Raw genomic sequence first — 18794 nt, 5'->3', positions numbered from 1 at the left:
CACCCCAAACGTCTCCTGTGACTCCTGAAAGGAAATGAAATGCTCATCTGGATAAATGTCCCTAGCTGTCAGACATTCACCCTCTCGCCATAGCTCTATGGTCATACATTCCTCGATGGCCCTGAAGGGTGCTAAGTACCATTAACTTCAAGTCCCTACCAAAGGGTGCTCGTCAGATAATCTTTTTGACTACTTGCTCCCATATAGAGGCCTCCCTTCATCAGGAGTTGTAACAGTGCGTCCCCACCCAGCATCCCCCAAAAGAGCCTCTCCTCAAACCCAATTGATTCTGCCATCCATTTGGCCGCACATTGTATCTGTGATGCATAATAATAGAGCTGCAGATCGGGAACTGCCAAGCCCCCGTCTTCCAAATGTTTCTTTAGTCTGTAGATAAACTCTGCTACGTAATCCCGCCCAGATCAACGAGACCAGGAGTCCATCCAGCTTAAGAAAGAAGCTGGGCGCAAGCTGGAATAAAGTATTCTGAATCCGATACAAGCAACGAGGCAGGAACACCATTTTTCAAAATCACTGCCATACCCATCACAGGTAGAGAAAGTCTATTCCAAAAAGCAACAGAGCTCACCAGGCCATTAACTACTCTCTCTATGTTGAAATGATTGTGAACCTCCTCCATATGCCCAGGTATCGAAACCCCTCCAACTCTCATCTCAGCACCACCTTCAGGAGTAGGCCTACCTGCTTGCCCCTAAGTCCTCCCAGGGGAAACAACGAGGACTTTCTGGCATTAATCCTGAGTCCTGAAAAACTACCAATCACCGACAGCAGCTGCATTAGCACCGGCACTAATTCCCCCAGCGATCTGAGATAAAGCAGTGCGTCAGCTGCATATAATGAGACCACAGTAGACTGCGTCCCTATTTGTGTCCCATATTGATTCATATCACGGCGCAAAAATGTTGCAAGAGGCTCAATTGCAGGGCGAATAGGAGCTGCGACAGGGGGCATCTTGTCTCGTACCCCTGCCCACCGTCCATGCCTCAGAAAGCTGGCCCCCTACTTGAATATAAATAGTGGGATCTGTGTAAAGGAGGTGCACCCATGCACAAAACTGAGGCCCAAAATTCATGTGATGCAAAACTGCCCACAGATAATTACATTCAACAGTGTCAAATGCCTTTTACAAATCTAGTGACACCAAGGTGAACTCCTGAACAGTCTCCGAGGTCTCATGCAAAACATGTGCAACTCACTGTAGATTAAGGGCAGTGCTGCATGCCGGTATAAACCCACATTGATCCTCATGGATCAAATCTCGAATCACTCCCCTCAGCCTGGTGGCTAAGACCTTGCACATGATTTTAACATCCAAATTTAACATAGTTAGGGGTCTGTAAACTGAGGGATCTGTTGCATCTCCCCCAGTTTTAGCATAAGGCAAACTATCCCTTCCTGCGTTGACACCGGCAATGTTCCCCTGTCCCTTGCTTCCAGGAATACCTCTAGTAACTTAGGCAGGAGTGATACCCTAAAGGTCTGATAGAGTTCCACAATGAACTCATCCTTACCTTGTGTTTTAGCTTTGTTCATTGCTTTACTTCCAAAGAGATATCATCTTCCAGTCCCCGTCACTGCTCCAAATTCACCCTGGGAAGACCAGCCCCTCTCACAAAACTATTGAAGTCCCATTCCAAACCAGGGTTACCCGCTCTGTATACCACCCTGATGTGTTCGGCAAAGACAGCCAAAATCTCATCTCTACTAGACACCCCCTCTCTCCTAGTGTCTCTGATATATAGTATAGAGGAAGGCTCATTCTCCCTTCACAGTATCCATGCCTGGAGGCGTCCTGATTTATCCCCCTCCCTGTGCAACCTCTGATGATAGGCCCTTAGGGTCGTCTTATCAAGCCTTTCCTAGACCTCATTCATGTCCCCGTGTGCTTTTAAAAATTTCCCACGTATGATCCAGAAGACAACTTTAATAGTGCACTCTACGTCTCCCTCAATCTGAATGTTTAGTTTGTAAAACCTGCTGAGTGGCGAGACGTGCTTGTCTGCCATTTCGACTTCAAGGAAGTCGTTAATCGGTGTCACATCCAAAAGATCTACAATACTCTGACTACATATAATGACCTCTGTTGCGCAGTCTAGCAGAGACTCTGCGCACAACCTGTTCTTCAACAACATTCTCAAAGCACTTGGCATCCTTGACTGATACTGCTGCCACCTTTTTCTTTTTAAAATGGGTCTCTTGCTGTGGATGTTTCTCTTCTTTTTTTGTGAAAGTTTCTGAAGAACGTTGTGAGTCCTTTTTTAGCTTAACGTAGTCGTTTCTGACCACCCTTTGCTGTCACTCTGTTTATCCAGTGTGTCCTGGAAGGAACAAGATGTGCAACTGTCAGTATATGGGTATCGATCGGGTGTTTTCAAAGTTTCCCTATTTCTAAGATTGTATCATTCCTCTGTGGTCTCTGGTGGTGGAGATTCTCCTCTTTGCATTCTTCAATCTTTGTTTTGTTTTTGTTTATGCCAGCATTTTTTTCTAGCTCTCTTGTGCTTGTTTAGTACTCTCCTTAGTGGAAGTACTTTGTAATTGAGGTTTAGTTGGTCCGACCTCCAGACTATCGTGACCTGTACTAGTATAGATTTCGGAAGTAATCTTTGGCAGCTCGCACTCCTGATCCTGTTGAGGAACGTCTCAAAGCTGTGGCGAGCTGTCAGTCCTGCTGCTTAACCCTTTATATTACTTTATATTACTTAAAATAATTGATGATGCTGTATCAAGATTGCACATTAGTTTTATTCCAAGTCCAGGGCTGGGACCCCCTTTGTTCATTTTGAATTTGTTTTAACACTTCCGGTAAATTCACAAGTTGCGGTGTACCATGTGTAGTTGTATATTTTGCGGAAAAGACTGTGCCCAAAGTGGTGCAGTCCTCTATTGAGGGAACCATTCGAGATGGTAAGCACATTGTGAGGATTCTATGTTTCTTTTGGAGTCCTGTATGGGGAACACTGCTTCCAGCTAGTTTGTTTTCTCACAGCCCAGAACGGAATCCTCTCCCACTCAATGGGCATTTTTCTCATTCATGAATGGACAGTTTGTGGATTTATCTCTGTAACATCCAATTGATTTAGAGCTGGAGCAGCGCTCGCTGGGGCAGTGTTTAAGGTCTGCATTACAAATTATATTAAGCCTCTATATGTTTCTACTAGCTCATTATATAATGTGCGTACCTCAGCCACCGACATAGCCTACACATTGGGATGTGGTGTATATGTTGTCAATGTTGGCCAGGTTGGTAAGTCATTGCTTAAAGGACCTAATCTAATTACATGTTGTATTACATGTAGGAGGCCACCATTGAACCAATCTTGGTGTTCTTGATAATGTAAAGGTATTTTGAAATATTAGTATGCTCTGTATTGTTGTGGAGCATTTGCTATTCTGTATGTGTGGAATGTGTTTGACCCATGTATAAAATAAAACTATTCTGTAAGAGTTGTGAGCTTCAATGATGAATGTGACATACCTACCCTCATTTGTTAATCCATTTGCTAAAAGAAACTGTGTACCAGGTTGTCTGGAGTTCTCTGGGACATTCACAGGTTGTGCTATATTAAAACAATAGGTATCAGAGTTGGGAACATTTAGTTCAAACTTGAACAACCTACATCGAGATAGGTGCTCTCTATTCAGCTGAGGAGGATATTTCCCTAAGACCACTGACATCTCTGTATAATGGTACTCACAGTACTTTTACAGTGTGTGAGACAGATACTCAGGGGACCTGTATAATTAGTGCCTTATCAATGTTGGTGGCGTCATGTCACAGGACTCTCATTATTGGAACGAGATTCAAGGAGGCAACACCACCGCTTGTGGGTGACTAATTTAATCCCACACTGTCTTGGCAGCTATTGGCCCAACCCTTTCGGCTAGCTAGTAGCACCTCACCAAAACATGGAAAGCAAAGGTGATTTGTGGCAGCCTGATATATGACACTCAGTGACCTCTCAGGGAAGTTGTGGTCGACAAATCTCACCCTTTTTTCTTGTTAGCAAAGGTTTCATACACACACGCAGGCCAAAGAAAAGATACAGGATGGTTTTCAATACATTTATTGAAAAGACTGAAATCTACAATAAGATATGTGAGCTGCAATTATTAGGGCAGTGAGACATAGCAAGATTAGGATTGTTACAACAAGTGAGAAGAAAATAAACAACCCAAGCATATTGGAATAACATACATAGGAATCCTATCTAACTCCTACCTCCTAGCGAGAGCATAGCGGTGATAGCCCAGTCTGTCCTTGAGAGGCGCACACACCTCCATTACTTGAGAATCATAGTCTGCCCGCCGTCTCCTTGGCTGGTTGTAGAGACGGGCTGAGGTGAGCAGTTAAATGGCATATAGCTTGGATAGGTATCCTGGCTGGAATGACCTCTCTCCTTTTCCTTGGCCTGTACAATGTTTTTAAAAGAAACCTATTTGTGTTTCTATTAAATAGACCTGACGTGGGCATATGTCTAAGTGTTGGACTGTTTACATACACTCGTGGTGACTATTCTAACTGGATTATCATGTACTGTACTTGTCAGCCTTAGGCAGAGGTACATGGGGAAATGTCTTGCACAGAAATGATAGCAACGCTTTTGCAGAATCACAGCTGATTAGGAAAAATAAAACTTCCCCACTGAAAAGCAGGCTGACTAAAATGAATACATTAAATTAGAGCACATATGTAGGTAAAAAGGCACAAACCGCAGCCTAAGCTAAGATATGAGTGCCCAAGCAAGGTGCAAAAAATTACCCATGACACTAGCAGTAAAAGGCCTGAAAAGAGAGGACCTTCTACCTCTCTTAAGTCAGCATCCAAAGGCCTCTTCTAGCTGAACCTTAACATTACTTTGGCAGCAGCTCAGTTTGCTATCAACCAGATCTTGAGATGGAACTGTCAAATTCCTAGTTTAGGTGGCACCATCACATTAACGCATCAGCACTATGCACTTTATTCCCCTGGCGTGATTTCTAAATCCTTTAATGAGGAAGGATTGAAGTACTCAGTTTTATAAACATTGTTAGCTCAAATATGTTAATTCATGCCTCATTTTTTAGTGTGGTACACACATGTGCAGTCATGCAAGGCGACCATGTTATTGCTGATCCGGTCTGGCCCCTGCATTTAATGCCTCATTCAAGTTTTATCTTTTTATTGATTGTGTGATTATATTTAAAAAATGTATTAATATATCAGTAATGAATTACTACCTTCCTACCTCAAATAAAAATTATTTTCACATTTTACATACTTGCCCGCCTCTCTTTGCTGAGCGATTATGGTTTTTAAGCTTCTATCTTACATGTCAAACTTTATAAGAGGTGAAAGAAAGAAAGAAAGAAAGAAAGAAAGAAAGAAAGAAAGAAAGAAAGAAAGAAAGGGAAATAGAAACTATGACCCTGGGTCCAGACATCTCTCACTGCTTGAATCCTTCCAAGACAATTTAAATTTCTTAAAACAAATGCAATACACCATAAGTGTGAGTTGGGACCGTGATGATAGTCATAAGATTCCACATTAAGGCTTTGCGAAAACTGAGGTACTCACACTGGTTGAATGCCAGGGCCCCAGATTTTGGCAGCAGAGTGAGACCCATCCTTCACTATAAATAAGGACCAGATACTGCCACAGATCAGAACCCATCAATAAAACAGAGGACCCCAACAGGACAGAATCCCCCAGTGAATGAGACCGAAACGTGTGACCATCACTTAACACCAACAAAGCTGAACTCTCCTGCAGGCTGCGATGCAATGCCTGTTCTTTGATCCTTTTCAACGCTCCCCTAACAGCTAGCGGTGATTTCACACACACAGATCAGGTGACAAATTATATCTGAACTTCTTCCATGTAGTATGGGACCACAGGGCACAGGGCGCATCGCAACTAGTTGCCCCTGAATGCCCCTCTTGTTTGGGTTGCCAGTCACTCGTGGCTATAGGGCCCAAAAAGGTTCCCTCCTCTTGTTGGGCTTACAGCCCGAGTGTAGACATTTTAGGGTAATAATCAATTTGTCTGTTACTCCACTCACAAGCAGGAAAGATTGCTTTATGCAATTTCCCCCTACTTAGGTTTCCTGCCCAGGGAACAACATCTACCATCAATGTAGTTAGGAAATATGTTTTTCGTAATACAATCCACACATTCCACATTCTATGAATATGGTCTGGCAGGAGGATCAGGAGTACTTGGGATGTGTGAAAAACTGACTTGCATAAGGTTTCATGTGGTACACATGCTATATTCCTGGAAAAGAGTGCTGGCCTAAATTATTAATTTAACAAGTTTTGACTATAATATATTTCACTGCGTACAATAGTTTTGTTCAATTTCACAGCAGTACAAATAAATTTTGTCATTACTAGTCAACGGTGCTTGTGGAACCAACCTCAAAAGAGTAGTAGCTTAAGTGAGGCCTGCTGGGATCCAAATTTATAACCTATAGTTTGTACACTAATTTCTGCAGCAATCACTTAACTTAGCAGCTTATGGCTAGGTGTGCAAGGAGGACTCTGACAACTCTAGATCACATGCCAAATCTTGACAGTAATGAGTCCTAGCCTGAGAAGAACTGTGCCCACCGGAGCGACACCATCCTGCGTCTGATACATTTTAGTTTTGTTTATTAGGAAAAATATTGTCATACCTAGGATATACTTGGAATCTTTGTAAAAGAATTGAAAACAGTTTAAAATTCTCTTATTGTTCCTCACCTTAAGGTAGATGAATGAGAAGTAGGTGTCACTAGTTAAAGTGAAGTGAACTAATTTTCTGTCTTTTTTTCTTTTTGTGCAGGTCAACCAGTGAAAGTGCAGCCTGCGTCCAGAGATGACTGAGATTAGACAGAGGTGCCCCCTCATACTTGCTCTCTTCTTTATTCTTTGCATCTTTTCTGTGTCTTATTACTATAATTTTGTACATCACCAGAAGACTGAGTACACACTACTCCCCGTGACCGGCTTCCACGAGCAACCAAGAAGTGTAAAGAATGAGAACAAAGTCATGGCGGATGGGATGTGGACTGTGAATTCCATTGGCCGGCTAGGCAATCAGATGGGCGAGTATGCAACGCTGTATGCTTTGGCCAAGCTCAATGGCCGCCCAGCTTACATACTTCCAGGGATGTACAACTGGCTAGCACCTATCTTCAAGATAACTTTGCCACAGCTGCATGAGAGCGTAGTTAAGAAGATAAAGTGGAGGTATTATGGGTTGCATGACTGGATGTCTGAAGAATACAAGAACATCAGTGGAAAATACGTCTACTTGACAGGCTATCCCTGCTCGTGGACCTTCTACCATCACATCCGACATGAGATCCTAAGAGAGTTCACATTCCATGATTTTATAAAGCAGGAAGCAAATGAGTACTTGAAAAACATAAAGGGCTCTCGGAAGAATGTAACTTACATTGGGGTTCATGTTCGACGAGGGGACTATCTGCGGACCATGCCAAATTCCTGGAAAGGGGTGGTAGCTGATAAAGGCTATTTGGACAAAGCTATGGCTTATTTTCGGAATAAATATGAGGAGCCTGTGTTTGTAGTGACAAGCAATGGAATGCAGTGGTGTAAAGAGAATATTAATAACTCCAGGGGAGATGTCTACTTCTCTGGTGATAGCAATGAATCGTCTCCTGGTAAAGACTTTTCTCTCCTTGCCCACTGCAATCACACCATCATGACCATAGGCACCTTTGGGATTTGGGCAGGTTACCTTGCTGGTGGAGAGATGATCTACCTGGATAATTTCACTTTACCCGATTCCAGGTTCCTCAAACTCTTCCATTATGATGCTGCTTTTCTGCCTGAATGGATTGGTATTCCTGCGGACCTTTCACCTCTTCTGTCAGGGAAAAATTGACGATACAAACTGTACATAATTCACAGTGACACTTTCAGGGAGATGATTTAGGTCACATGTTCACAGCTGGACTAAAACTTCGCAATTTAGCTAGTGCTAATTTGTGTACTAAGATGGGGATGTGAATGTGGTGTCAAAATATTTCTACTGTAATTTTTTAATTTGCATTTCTGCAGAAGAATGTGAGCTAATACTATTGTATCTGGATGTGCACTGAGCTAAATATGCCACACTGGTGTCCAACAAAAGCTAAACTGGATTTAATGTTAGCAGTGATCAGTGGTATTAGCTCACCATGAAATGCTTTCTATAAGTGATGATACTAATCAAACAAAAGTTGAGCACAGCAGTTCTACCTACATGTGCTAATTCGACACAAAAAGATAAGAATGGGTAGGTGATGTAATAAAGCTCTAATGTTGAAAAGATCTACTCCTGTTACACAGGATTTGCAGTTTTCTCCCCAGATCTGATGAAAAAATAGGAGGCTAATTTACAAGCCCCTTGTGCCACCGTTCTATCATTGTTTTTTGGTGCAGCAGTGGTGCAAACAAGTCCCCTACAGTGCGAATATTTACAAACTGGCGCAACTGGACCATTGTACGAGTTTGTGAAGCCTTGCACCGCATTGTACCTGCACCAGGTATAATGTATGCAAGTTAGGTGTTCTCCCATTAAAAGCAACACAAAACTGGCACAGTGAAATCTACCAGATTTCACTGCGCCATTCTGCTCCTCACAGCATAAATTTGTTAATGCCTGTTCAGAGCAGGCATTGAAGTGACATCTGGCTTCTTAACATTTCCCCCCTTACATTGCTGGAGTAGCATCAATTTTGTGACACTAGTCCAGCAATGCGTCAGTTTAGCATCACAAATGCATCAGAATTTCTGATCAACTGTGGAATCCTGCGCCATGGATCCCTGTATCATGAATACAGCACTGCCATGGCGTTGTTAAGGGGTCCAGGGCTGGCGAAGGAAAACTAGTGCATCAGTTCCGATGCACCACTTCTTGAAAATGAGGCCCTATATTTGAGAGAAAACGTTACTTTTTAGTGCTGTTTTGAAGTACCACATAAAAGTGCCTAATAGACATTTGAAAACTAACTATTCATCAGGAAGTCGGATGGAGAGACGAGATGAGTATAAAATCGGTGACAGCAACTTCCATAGGGGAAATATGAACATATACACTTTATGTGAACAGGGCTAGTTCGATTTCCGAAAGAATCTGTTAAGTTATTAAAATATTAGCCTTTCAGTAAATTGACTGTTTAGTTACTTAGCTAAAGCTTTGTAACCCCACTATTTTTGGAAGATGCATTTGGTAGGGCAAACAACTGACTCCATCATATGTGCTTAAAATATAACATGATGTCTCTTTGGTGATCTCCTGTCATTTATGAAGTAGAATAGATAACACGGGCATTTATTATGTATGATAATTAAAACTTTCTTGCACACAGAAAGAAAATAGATTGGAGGAACCTGGCAATGTAATTGACTAATGTAGGCAATCAAATATAATGATCTAATACGGTTGACGTGAATGAGCCCATATGATCAGTTGAATTACATTTTGGTACCCAAATCAGTTCACCACATCTTCTAAGTCTAAATAAGATCCACTTCCCTGAATCAGCCAATCAAATTAGATAATTTAAAATGCACAACTTGATTTACCAACATACATTTGTCCTCATGTTAGGGGATAGTTGAAGCCTGAGAAGTCTCTAAAATATAACTTTAGAAAGTAAGAAGTGCTGAACTCAAAAGGTGACAAAACAACCATTTCCAGGTGCAGAGTCAACTCTATGGAACTCTTTTCCACCATGAGATGTTTAGAAACACTACTCAAATTCTGAGAAAAAAGCTCAAAACGTTCTTGTTCAACCCGCTTTTGGAGTAGTAGTTGTGCCCTCTGGCTTGTGGTTATCTCCTTCTCTTCTTGCTCTCTTGTGCAGTGTCTTTTGAGCTAAATCATTTTATCTTGAGCTCTTCTTCACGGCACATCTCCCAGTTTTTTTCCTAGCTCCCCCATTTCTTGTGCCCTGCATTACGTCCCTCTGGGTGTGCCCTGTTGCTGTTTCGATGCTTAGGTGAACATTCTTGATCCAGGTATATGGTGTTTAATTTTGCTCTATGTAATGATGCTATGCATCGTCCTGTTCTACAATAAAACCCACTGATACCCACTGGGTATAATGTGCCCTGTAAAAATGAGGAAATAAATAAATAGTTTTGATTACTTCTCCAGATGCAATTCCTAATTGGAAAGAGAAATATATGAGCATAGAAAATATCAGCTTGTTCTCTCCTCAGACAAAGGCATTTGTCAGGAATAAAACCGAAGGACTGGACAAAGGTACAGCAATGCAAATAAGATATTGAAACCTACCTACAAATGAGTCCTGAAAGTGGAGAAAAATATGATCTTACTACCTCAAAACCAGCCCTATCAATTCAATATGGCATAAGTCAACATCAAGAGGTGACAGACATTCAAATGCAAAGAGATGCAATACCTCAGCTTTGTTGAAGGTTGCTTTCCATTCATTTACTTTAGATGCGGCTCAACACACACGTGCAACATTTTACATAATAAGAAATATTCGTCCCCTATGTTGTAACCATTGATCTGAATCCTATTTAGCTATAACACATACAATGAATCAATTAATGCTTTGATGCAATCTGTATGCAAAAAATATTTTTGTAATATTATGAATAATGTAAGCATCACTTGGCATTATCAATGTCATACACTAAGCTTTTACCTGTATTTTAATACTATGCCAGACTGCCAGAGCCCTACTCTGGACAGCTGTAGTTCTTTACCTTTTGACTCCTGTGGACCCCCACGTAATCATTATTGAAACTCAGGGACCCCCAAAGATTCATTATAGAATCCAGGGACCACCACTAGGTCATCACTTGACGCCGGGGAGCCTGGCCTAGGAAATTTCAGTGATTTGAACTGCAAACCAATACGCAAAATACAGAAAATACACAAATGATAAAATAGTTTATTTAATGCACAAATATAAAAAGAAAATCAAAAATATAATTTTATTGGGAAGGTTGGAGCTTTTATAACTTCAATTGAGAACACTCATTGTCCATAGCATACTCTTTTTGACGAACTCACACCGTTCCCGTGAATCAATCTGCAGATTCCAACTTAGATTTTAGCCTCCAATTTCAAATTTCTTCACATTTACAGACTATTTGAACATTTTTAATTTTGATATTTTGCTTCATTAGTTGTATACACTTCAATAATCTGTTTAAATTGTTTAATTTTCTAGGCCGTCATGGCCCCCTTGAATGTGCGTCCCAGAATCCCAGACTGCTGTAGAGAAAAGAAGCAGCAAATTTTCCTAAATAAAAACTGCTTAGGTGACTTCATGTCATGGAGAAGTTCTCAAGCAGGCCATGGAAATTAATTGATTACATTTTCATATGAAGTTCCAGAGGTTTCATGATCTTTCCCACAGCAGGGAAAATCTCAAACCACATGCATCCAAATAACAGAAAACTGCATTAGGACCTATTCTTTACAATATGAGGATCGGTTTTGCTAAGATGAACCGTTTCCAGGACAGTGTATGCATAAAAAATTACATCTAGCACAAATTAGTACACATTGGGCTTGGCATGAGTGAGTATACTAGCACTCTTCAATTCCCCATTGGCTACCTTAACTCTGTTTTTCCACTCCATTTGAGTTTAATATTCTCTTTGTTATTAAGCAGAGAATTGTTCAGGTAAGCAGATAAAGGTGGACAAAGCATTTAAAAATTCTTTGAAACAAATCAAACCCCACCCCGTTTAGTGATACATTTCCCAGTTTCACCTGCACAGAACTTCTTTGTTGCCGATATTGAGAAAAGGAGGACCTCAATATCAGTGGATATATTTGCTGGTGATCTAAAAAAGTAAACTTAACATTTCACTTCGCATATTGCACATATTGGTGGTCATTATGAACATGGCGTGAAACACCGCCGACCGCGGTGAACAGAAGACCATCATTGGTGGTGAAAAGCCCACCGCCAAATAATGATGCCAAAAAAAGAAACCTCTCAAAATTCTGCTACCTCCAGCCACCGCCAGGGTCCTTGATGGCGGAAAGGCTGCACACCCCACCCCGCCACCGCCAAGCAGACAAATCCCCTGTCCTCCAAATAATGATGCACAAATCACTGCTGTGGATAGTGGATGTTGAATGACCATTGGCGGTATGGACCGCCACGGCCAGCAAGTGGACCCAACAGTAAGAAATGCACACATTGGCAAGTTTGAACCCCCCCACCTGACACACATCCACAACACTATAAAACACTCACATACACACCCCACAATCCTTTGCCAATAGGACAACTGAGATTGACAACACAACACGCATACACTGAACGCAACATCATACAAGTCACACACACAACAACACAACAGCACCATCACCAATATTCCTACAACACACCACCCACAACACACACCATGGCACCCCCTAAACAGCCCCACTTCACAGTTAGCGAGCAAAGAACAATGGTGGACGAAATACTGAAGGTCAAACCACAAATCTTCGGGACGCAGTTCCAGCACACACCCATCGCCAGGAAGATGGAGTTATGACAGACTATAGTAAACAAGGTCAAAGCAGTGGGAAACCATCCATGCACAAGGAACAACATCTGCAAGAGATGGAATGACCTGCCCGGGAAGGTGAGGTCAGTAGCATCCAGGCAAAACATTGCGGTCCAGAAGACTGGTGGAGGACCCCCACCTACACCCTCGAACACACCAACTGGGAGGAGAGGGTACTGGCCATCCAGCACCCAGAGGGCCTTTCTGGACTCCCTGGAGGACTGGACTAGAAGAGGCACAGTCTGAGACCCCCACAAACCTGGAAGCCCCTACCACTGGCCAGGACACAGACCAGCCCTGTACATCTGCAGCAGCAACTGGACTGGTGGCACTGGCAGAGGACACACAAGGGACCAGCACCCCTACCCTTGCATCCCAGCACCAAACACTCAAACAGGTCCTCAGACCCAGATATGGCACTGGAACACCTGCCAAGACCAAGGCCCCCACAAAGAAGTGATACTGAACGGCCACTGTGCTACCATCCTCACCCGCAGATAGCAATTTAACAACTTGCAAGGGACATATGGACCTATACCCACTGCCACCAATTGCTGAGCCCATGTACCTAGTATGGACATCCACCATACGCCCACCCCCTATCACTGTACGGCGCACCAATGCATTTGTGATACCAAATAAAACACATTTACACCAATTCCTATGTCCCCTGTCATTATGTAGATTATGTTGTAAATGTGAATGCATTTGCCAGTCAATCTCAAAATCATACCTTTATTTCAGGAATGGTAGCCCATGCACAACATCGTCTGGAGTAAATGTACACCATGTTTGTTTCCATGGCGCTGCCACCTTATTCTTCAGTGTCAATGACTACAGACCCCACATCCCCAAACAAATGAGTCAGACAAACATTATGCAGTGCAAACAACATCATCAGTGAACAGTACCTCATAGTCACTGGGAGTATAGTTGGATCAGCTGGTTCCTGGAGTGGACATCTTCCCCCTCTTCATCCTCATCATCACTCTCATCCCCTTTCAGAGGTAGCAGGTCTGGATGTACAGCACCCTCTTCCTCTAGTAAGGGGATAGCTCTCCTTACAGCCACGTTGTGCATCATGCAGCAGGCCACCACTATTCTACACACCTTCTCAGGGCCATAGCACAGGGATCCCCCAGAGAGATGGAGGCAACAAAATCTAGCCTTCAGGAGACTTATAGTGCACTCAATCACCCTCCTAGTGCGTCCATGTACATCCATGGGCCTCATTATAATTCCTCTCTGCATTTGTCCTGGGATTTCTCACAGGTGTCAGGAGCCATTGCATGTTGGGGTAGCCAGAATCATCTGCAAAAGTGGGAGAAACAGGACTGTAACAAAGTGCCATTACTTGCATACAGCCTGGCTGTCAGCTATGTACTGATCCATAGTCATACACACTCTCCTATAAGCCATCCTCTGTCCCCTTGTAGTTGTTTTTATCATGTGTGGCACTGATCCTGGAAATCTGGCATTTACATGTGAAATGTACTGGTCAGCAGCACACACCAATTGTATATTCACTGAGTGGAAGTTCTTCCTGTTCCTGTACACCTGTTCATTCACTCTTTTAGGGGATTAGAGCTATGTGGGTGCCATTGATGGCACCTATCACATGGGGAATGTTAGCAAAGGCATAAAATTTAGACTTGATGGCAGGGAGTTCAGCCTTTTGGGGAAACTTGACATATGTCTGCAGGTGCTGCAGGTGCTGAACAAATGCATCCAGGAATTTGGACAGTACGAGGCTAAAAATTGGCTGTGAGAACCCTGCACCCATGCCCACTGTCACCTGAAATAAGCCCGTAGCCAACAAATGGAGTATAGAGAGCACTTGCACTTCAGTAGGGATGGCATGCTGATTCCTATTATCCGGGATCAGTACAGGATCTAGTAAAGCAAATAGGTCATAGATTGTTGCACGATTGAGTCTGTAAGTGACAATGATGTGATGTTCCACCATGGTTTCCAAATCAACAAGAGGTCTGTACACAGATGGGGCCCTCCCTCGCTACATGGGTCTGTACCTATGGGGGGGAAAAAACACATATGAGGGACACCCATATACATTCCAAACATGTTGTGTATGAATAACTGCTGTACAATACGTTGGTTACACACACAAGCGATGGATGATGTACAACAGTGAATCCCAACCTTTTTATCGCCGCGGACCAGTAAATGTTTGATCATTTTTCCGTGGCCCGCTTGTTTTGATTTAATAATTGTAATTTAATTGTATTTAAACATGCCTTCAAGATTTGAAGACCTCGGGCGGCCCGGTGCCGATGGATCCGCGGACCGGCAGCGGTCCGCGGCCCGGGGGTTGGGGAACACTGATGTACAATATCTGGGACATGTATGCAGTGATACCTCTGGACTGATGTGAGGAACAGACACTCGTGTGGGCAGGCAACAAAGGGCTAGGACCCGAAGGCCCTAAATAGGGCTCCTGACAATAAAATATGTTCGTGGTGCTAGCAAAATGGCAGCCTCCTGCCATCCAGAGATAAAGGAGTGGAAATTACCTCATTCCGCTGGCGGTAGTTGTGATGGCGTAAGGTGGTGTTCACCGCCGTGCACCCATTTATTGGTTTACATGGTTGTCAATGGGGAACCTGGGCCTATCATGATCACCGCCAGTGACGGTGCACACCGCCGCAGAGCGTATGCCATGTCGTCTCCACAATTTCACTTGACTCCGGGATCCCGTGCATGCAAGTACTCCACTGAGTGTGCTGCTGTGGCCTGACTCTGGTTACTCTAATGGCACGAGTCACAGGGGAAAGGGCCCCGGCCTTCACCACGGAGGAGCTGGAAAAGTTGGTGAACGGGGTCCTATCCCTGTATGCCAAGTTACATGGGCGACCAGAGGAGCAGGTGAGTAGGCAGTTGCCTTGCATGGATGTGTGTGATGGTGGAGGATGCCTGTATGCATGTGTGGTCGATATGGAACTGCACAGGTGTTGATTGTGTGGCAAGTACTCTGAGTGAGGTGGTGAAATGATCCTTAGAAGTGTCCGTCCCATAGTGGAAGTATTGTCAGCTGTATCAGATGACCATATCCTGACCTATGTTTTTCTTCTCAGTGTGTCCCATACTGGTCAACGCCCATCAGAAGAGGGGACTCTGGCAGGCCATCGCCGGGGGGGTGGACCCTGGGAGTCTACAACCGGCAGAGCACCCACTGCAGGAAGCAGTGGGAGGACCTGAAGCGCTGGGCCAGGACGACCTGCGAGGCCCTGCTGGGGAAGGCTTCCCAATGAGGAAGGGGTGGACATCGGACCCTGACTCCCCTAATGTGCTGCATTCTGGAGGTGACCTATCCGGATTTAGATGGGCACTTGAAGGCAGCACAGCAGCGTGTTTGGGTGCTGTAGTATTATGCTGTCTAGTGCCAGGCACTCTGACAGGTGTCTTCCAGCCGTCCTGCCCTCCATGGGAATGGAAATTATTAGAAGCCGGTCTCAAAGTTCATCAGGTCCATCTGTCTTGTGGGAAATTAGTGTTATGCTGGGGTACTGGCCACTAGTCAGGGGCATAGTCATGAATATAGTTGTAGGTGCTGCGTGTAGGTGTGTAAGCTGGATGGGAGTGTGTGTGCACCAAATATGTACATCCATTCAGGTATTTACAGATTTCTCTCATGTTTTGTCTCCCGAACTCTGTGCTCTTGTGTTCTTTGTGTACATTAGCATCATCTGGCTAGGGAGCAGTGGCACCGGCGAGTGGGGATGCAGTGGCTCACTGTTCCAAGGATACAGAGTCGACCGACGCCAAGGGGACCAGTGGGTTGGAGGGGGAGTACCACGGGGGAGGCAACTACCACTGGCGGTAGTGACTCTGATACCTCATCCGATGGGAGCTCCCTGGTGGTGGCAGACCCTAGTGGGCCCACCCATTCTGTGTCATCTTGCACCATCCCTCATGCCATCACCCCCTCCCAGTTGCTTGTGCCCGCTCACCCAGAATGGTGGGTGTCTGCTTCGCCCTGCTGACCTCACAAAGGAGGCTATTGACCTCCTGAGGACCATCTCTGTAGGGCAGACAACCATTGTTAATGCCATCAAGGGGCTAGCATCCCAGATGCAGCAATGCAATGCATATTTGGAAGGCATTCACGGTGCCATGTTTGTCCTACAGAGATCTTTTCAGGCTCTGGCCTCCTCTTTGATGGCAGCCAGTGTCCCTGGTATTTCCGTCCCCCCTCCAACCACCTCTACCCCTTTCAGCACCCCACTCCCTTCACCCATCCCAAGCACACATCCAGGCAGTCATGCACACACCTCAACACACAAGAAGCACACAGAGAAACACAAGCACCACATTTCCCACCACAGGCATACACACAGCAACATACAAAGGCACACACGACAACATCCACTTCCCCCAGTGTGTTCCCCTCTCCTGCCTCCCTGTCTGTCACCTCAACATGCACACCCACAAGCACTGCGCCCTCAGTCACTGCTGCCGGCCCCATTCTTGCAGTCACCACAACATCAGACATCCAGTCATGCACCCCAGGCACCACACCTCCATTCACCACAACGACATTGACTGACACATGCAGCACACTCACCAGACCTGCAGAAACCCAGACAACATCCATGCACACTGGCAGCCTGTCTTGTCCCACTGTGTCCACCCCCCTTCTCCCAAGACACTCAAACGTTCCCAGACACCCACTCAACACACATCCACCACACCTCAGCATACAGTACAGGCACCTGCATCCACGTCCAGCACACCTACACCAGTTACAAGCACTCCCTCCACTCCCACACCTTTCTCCATGTCCACCCCAACTGCCCCTAAAAAATGTTTCCTGTCCTGTGTTTACCTGTTCGAACCCACTGGCCCACTCCGTCTCGTCCCTAAATGTGCACATCTTTTTGCCCTGTCCACTCAATCCTCGTCTAAGTCCGCCCCAGTCTGCCCTTCCCATTCCCGTGCCCCTTCCCCAGAGAGGAAGAAGCCCCCTGATGCCCCTGGTCCATCTGCCACCCCCCAGTCCAAGCCCGCTCCTCCACCTTCCTAGAGCAAACCCAAACCCCTCCACCTCCCAAACATAAGCCCAAGCCCCCCTCCCAGACGAAAGTCCCCACCCCCACCACCCTCTGCCCCTGTTCCCTGAGGTGCCTGGCTGCCCCATTGATGTCCCTTTACCGTGGAGTACCATGTGCACATGTAGGAGTCAAGTTCGGGCCATTTGGGCTTTTCAGCATGTTTATCATGGACTGGCCAATGGCCTTATTTGGACATTCATATTTCATTTTGTATTAAAGTTTGTGTGCCCAGTGGTGCTGTTGGCAAAATATGGAGACGTGGTTCATCGTTTCATTGTGGGGTGTGGTGTGCACATGTGTGTACTTTGGGCAGGTTTTATTTGCCTTGTGTCGGGTAAGTACCTCTTGTTCTGGTGTGTATGGCTTGTGATGGTCGGAGGGGTTGGGAGTGCGTTGCAGGGTGGGTGGGGTGGATGGGTGTGCAACTATGCCCTTTCTTCCCTTGTTTACTAGTTTGCGGCACTGACCGTCATCGCCGCCTTCGTCGGCGGTCATGGAGGTATATTGCAAGGAGCAGGACTGGCATTATTTGCAACTCTCTCTCCATGTCTGCTTCAGCGTGTTGTGTGTGCCTACGGTGAGTGTTTCCTTTTCTTTGGGTCATTCCGTGGCTTTGCGTGGTGGTGGTTTCCGCCCTGGAACTAATGGTGGTCTTGTGCTTCATTATTTGTTGAGCGGGTGGGGCCTTTCCGTCGGCCTGTGGGCGGCCTCTTCCGTCATTGTTGGCACTCCAATGCTGGTGGTGTGTGGATTTCCCGCTGGCTGTTTCTCATGTGCTTCATTATTTGGCGGTCCGGACCACCAGCCTGTTTGCGGGAATTACCGCCACCGCCGGCGGAGCAGTGATTGCCGCCATGTTCATAATGAGGGCCATAATGTTTCATGGCTCAACAACCTGTGCCAACTTCCTTATTCTTTGATGAATATCGGCATCACAACCTTCATATAATTTTTTATCATAGCAAAAAAAAACAGTTTAGCTTGAATGACACATTTTGAAAACAATAGTCAATGGTTCAAGCCTTAAACACAGCCAATTTTATCATCAAAGAAAGCTATAGGTGTCCTCATGCATTAAAATATGTCTGAATTCTATTTGGGCATGGTGCACAGTTTAGCCTATTTTGATCCACCCTAGTCCAGACCCTTATATATTTTAGGACTGTCCTTTCATTCACCCAA

The 18794-nt window shown here is 44.8% G+C and overlaps 1 protein-coding gene across 1 annotated transcript; it reads left to right on the top strand.

The window, feature by feature from the left end:
• The first annotated feature begins 6830 nt into the window (after positions 1–6830).
• Positions 6831–18038, top strand: LOC138246299 (galactoside alpha-(1,2)-fucosyltransferase 2-like). The gene has a single exon (XM_069200773.1). The coding sequence runs from the start codon at positions 6860–6862 to the stop codon at positions 7892–7894; it is 1035 nt and encodes a 344-aa protein (XP_069056874.1). The 5' UTR covers positions 6831–6859; the 3' UTR covers positions 7895–18038.
• Positions 18039–18794: the final 756 nt, after the last annotated feature.

The sequence above is a fragment of the Pleurodeles waltl genome, chromosome 7 (genome assembly GCF_031143425.1).
Source record: "Pleurodeles waltl isolate 20211129_DDA chromosome 7, aPleWal1.hap1.20221129, whole genome shotgun sequence".
Lineage (NCBI taxonomy): Eukaryota > Metazoa > Chordata > Amphibia > Caudata > Salamandridae > Pleurodeles > Pleurodeles waltl.
Note: the sequence above shows the minus strand (reverse complement) of the source record. Positions and strands in the feature narration are given on the sequence as shown.

Bases quoted from the DNA above. Each gene is read 5' to 3' on its own strand.
- LOC138246299 (XM_069200773.1), top strand. From the start codon at position 6,860: ATGACTGAGATTAGACAGAGGTGCCCCCTCATACTTGCTCTCTTCTTT.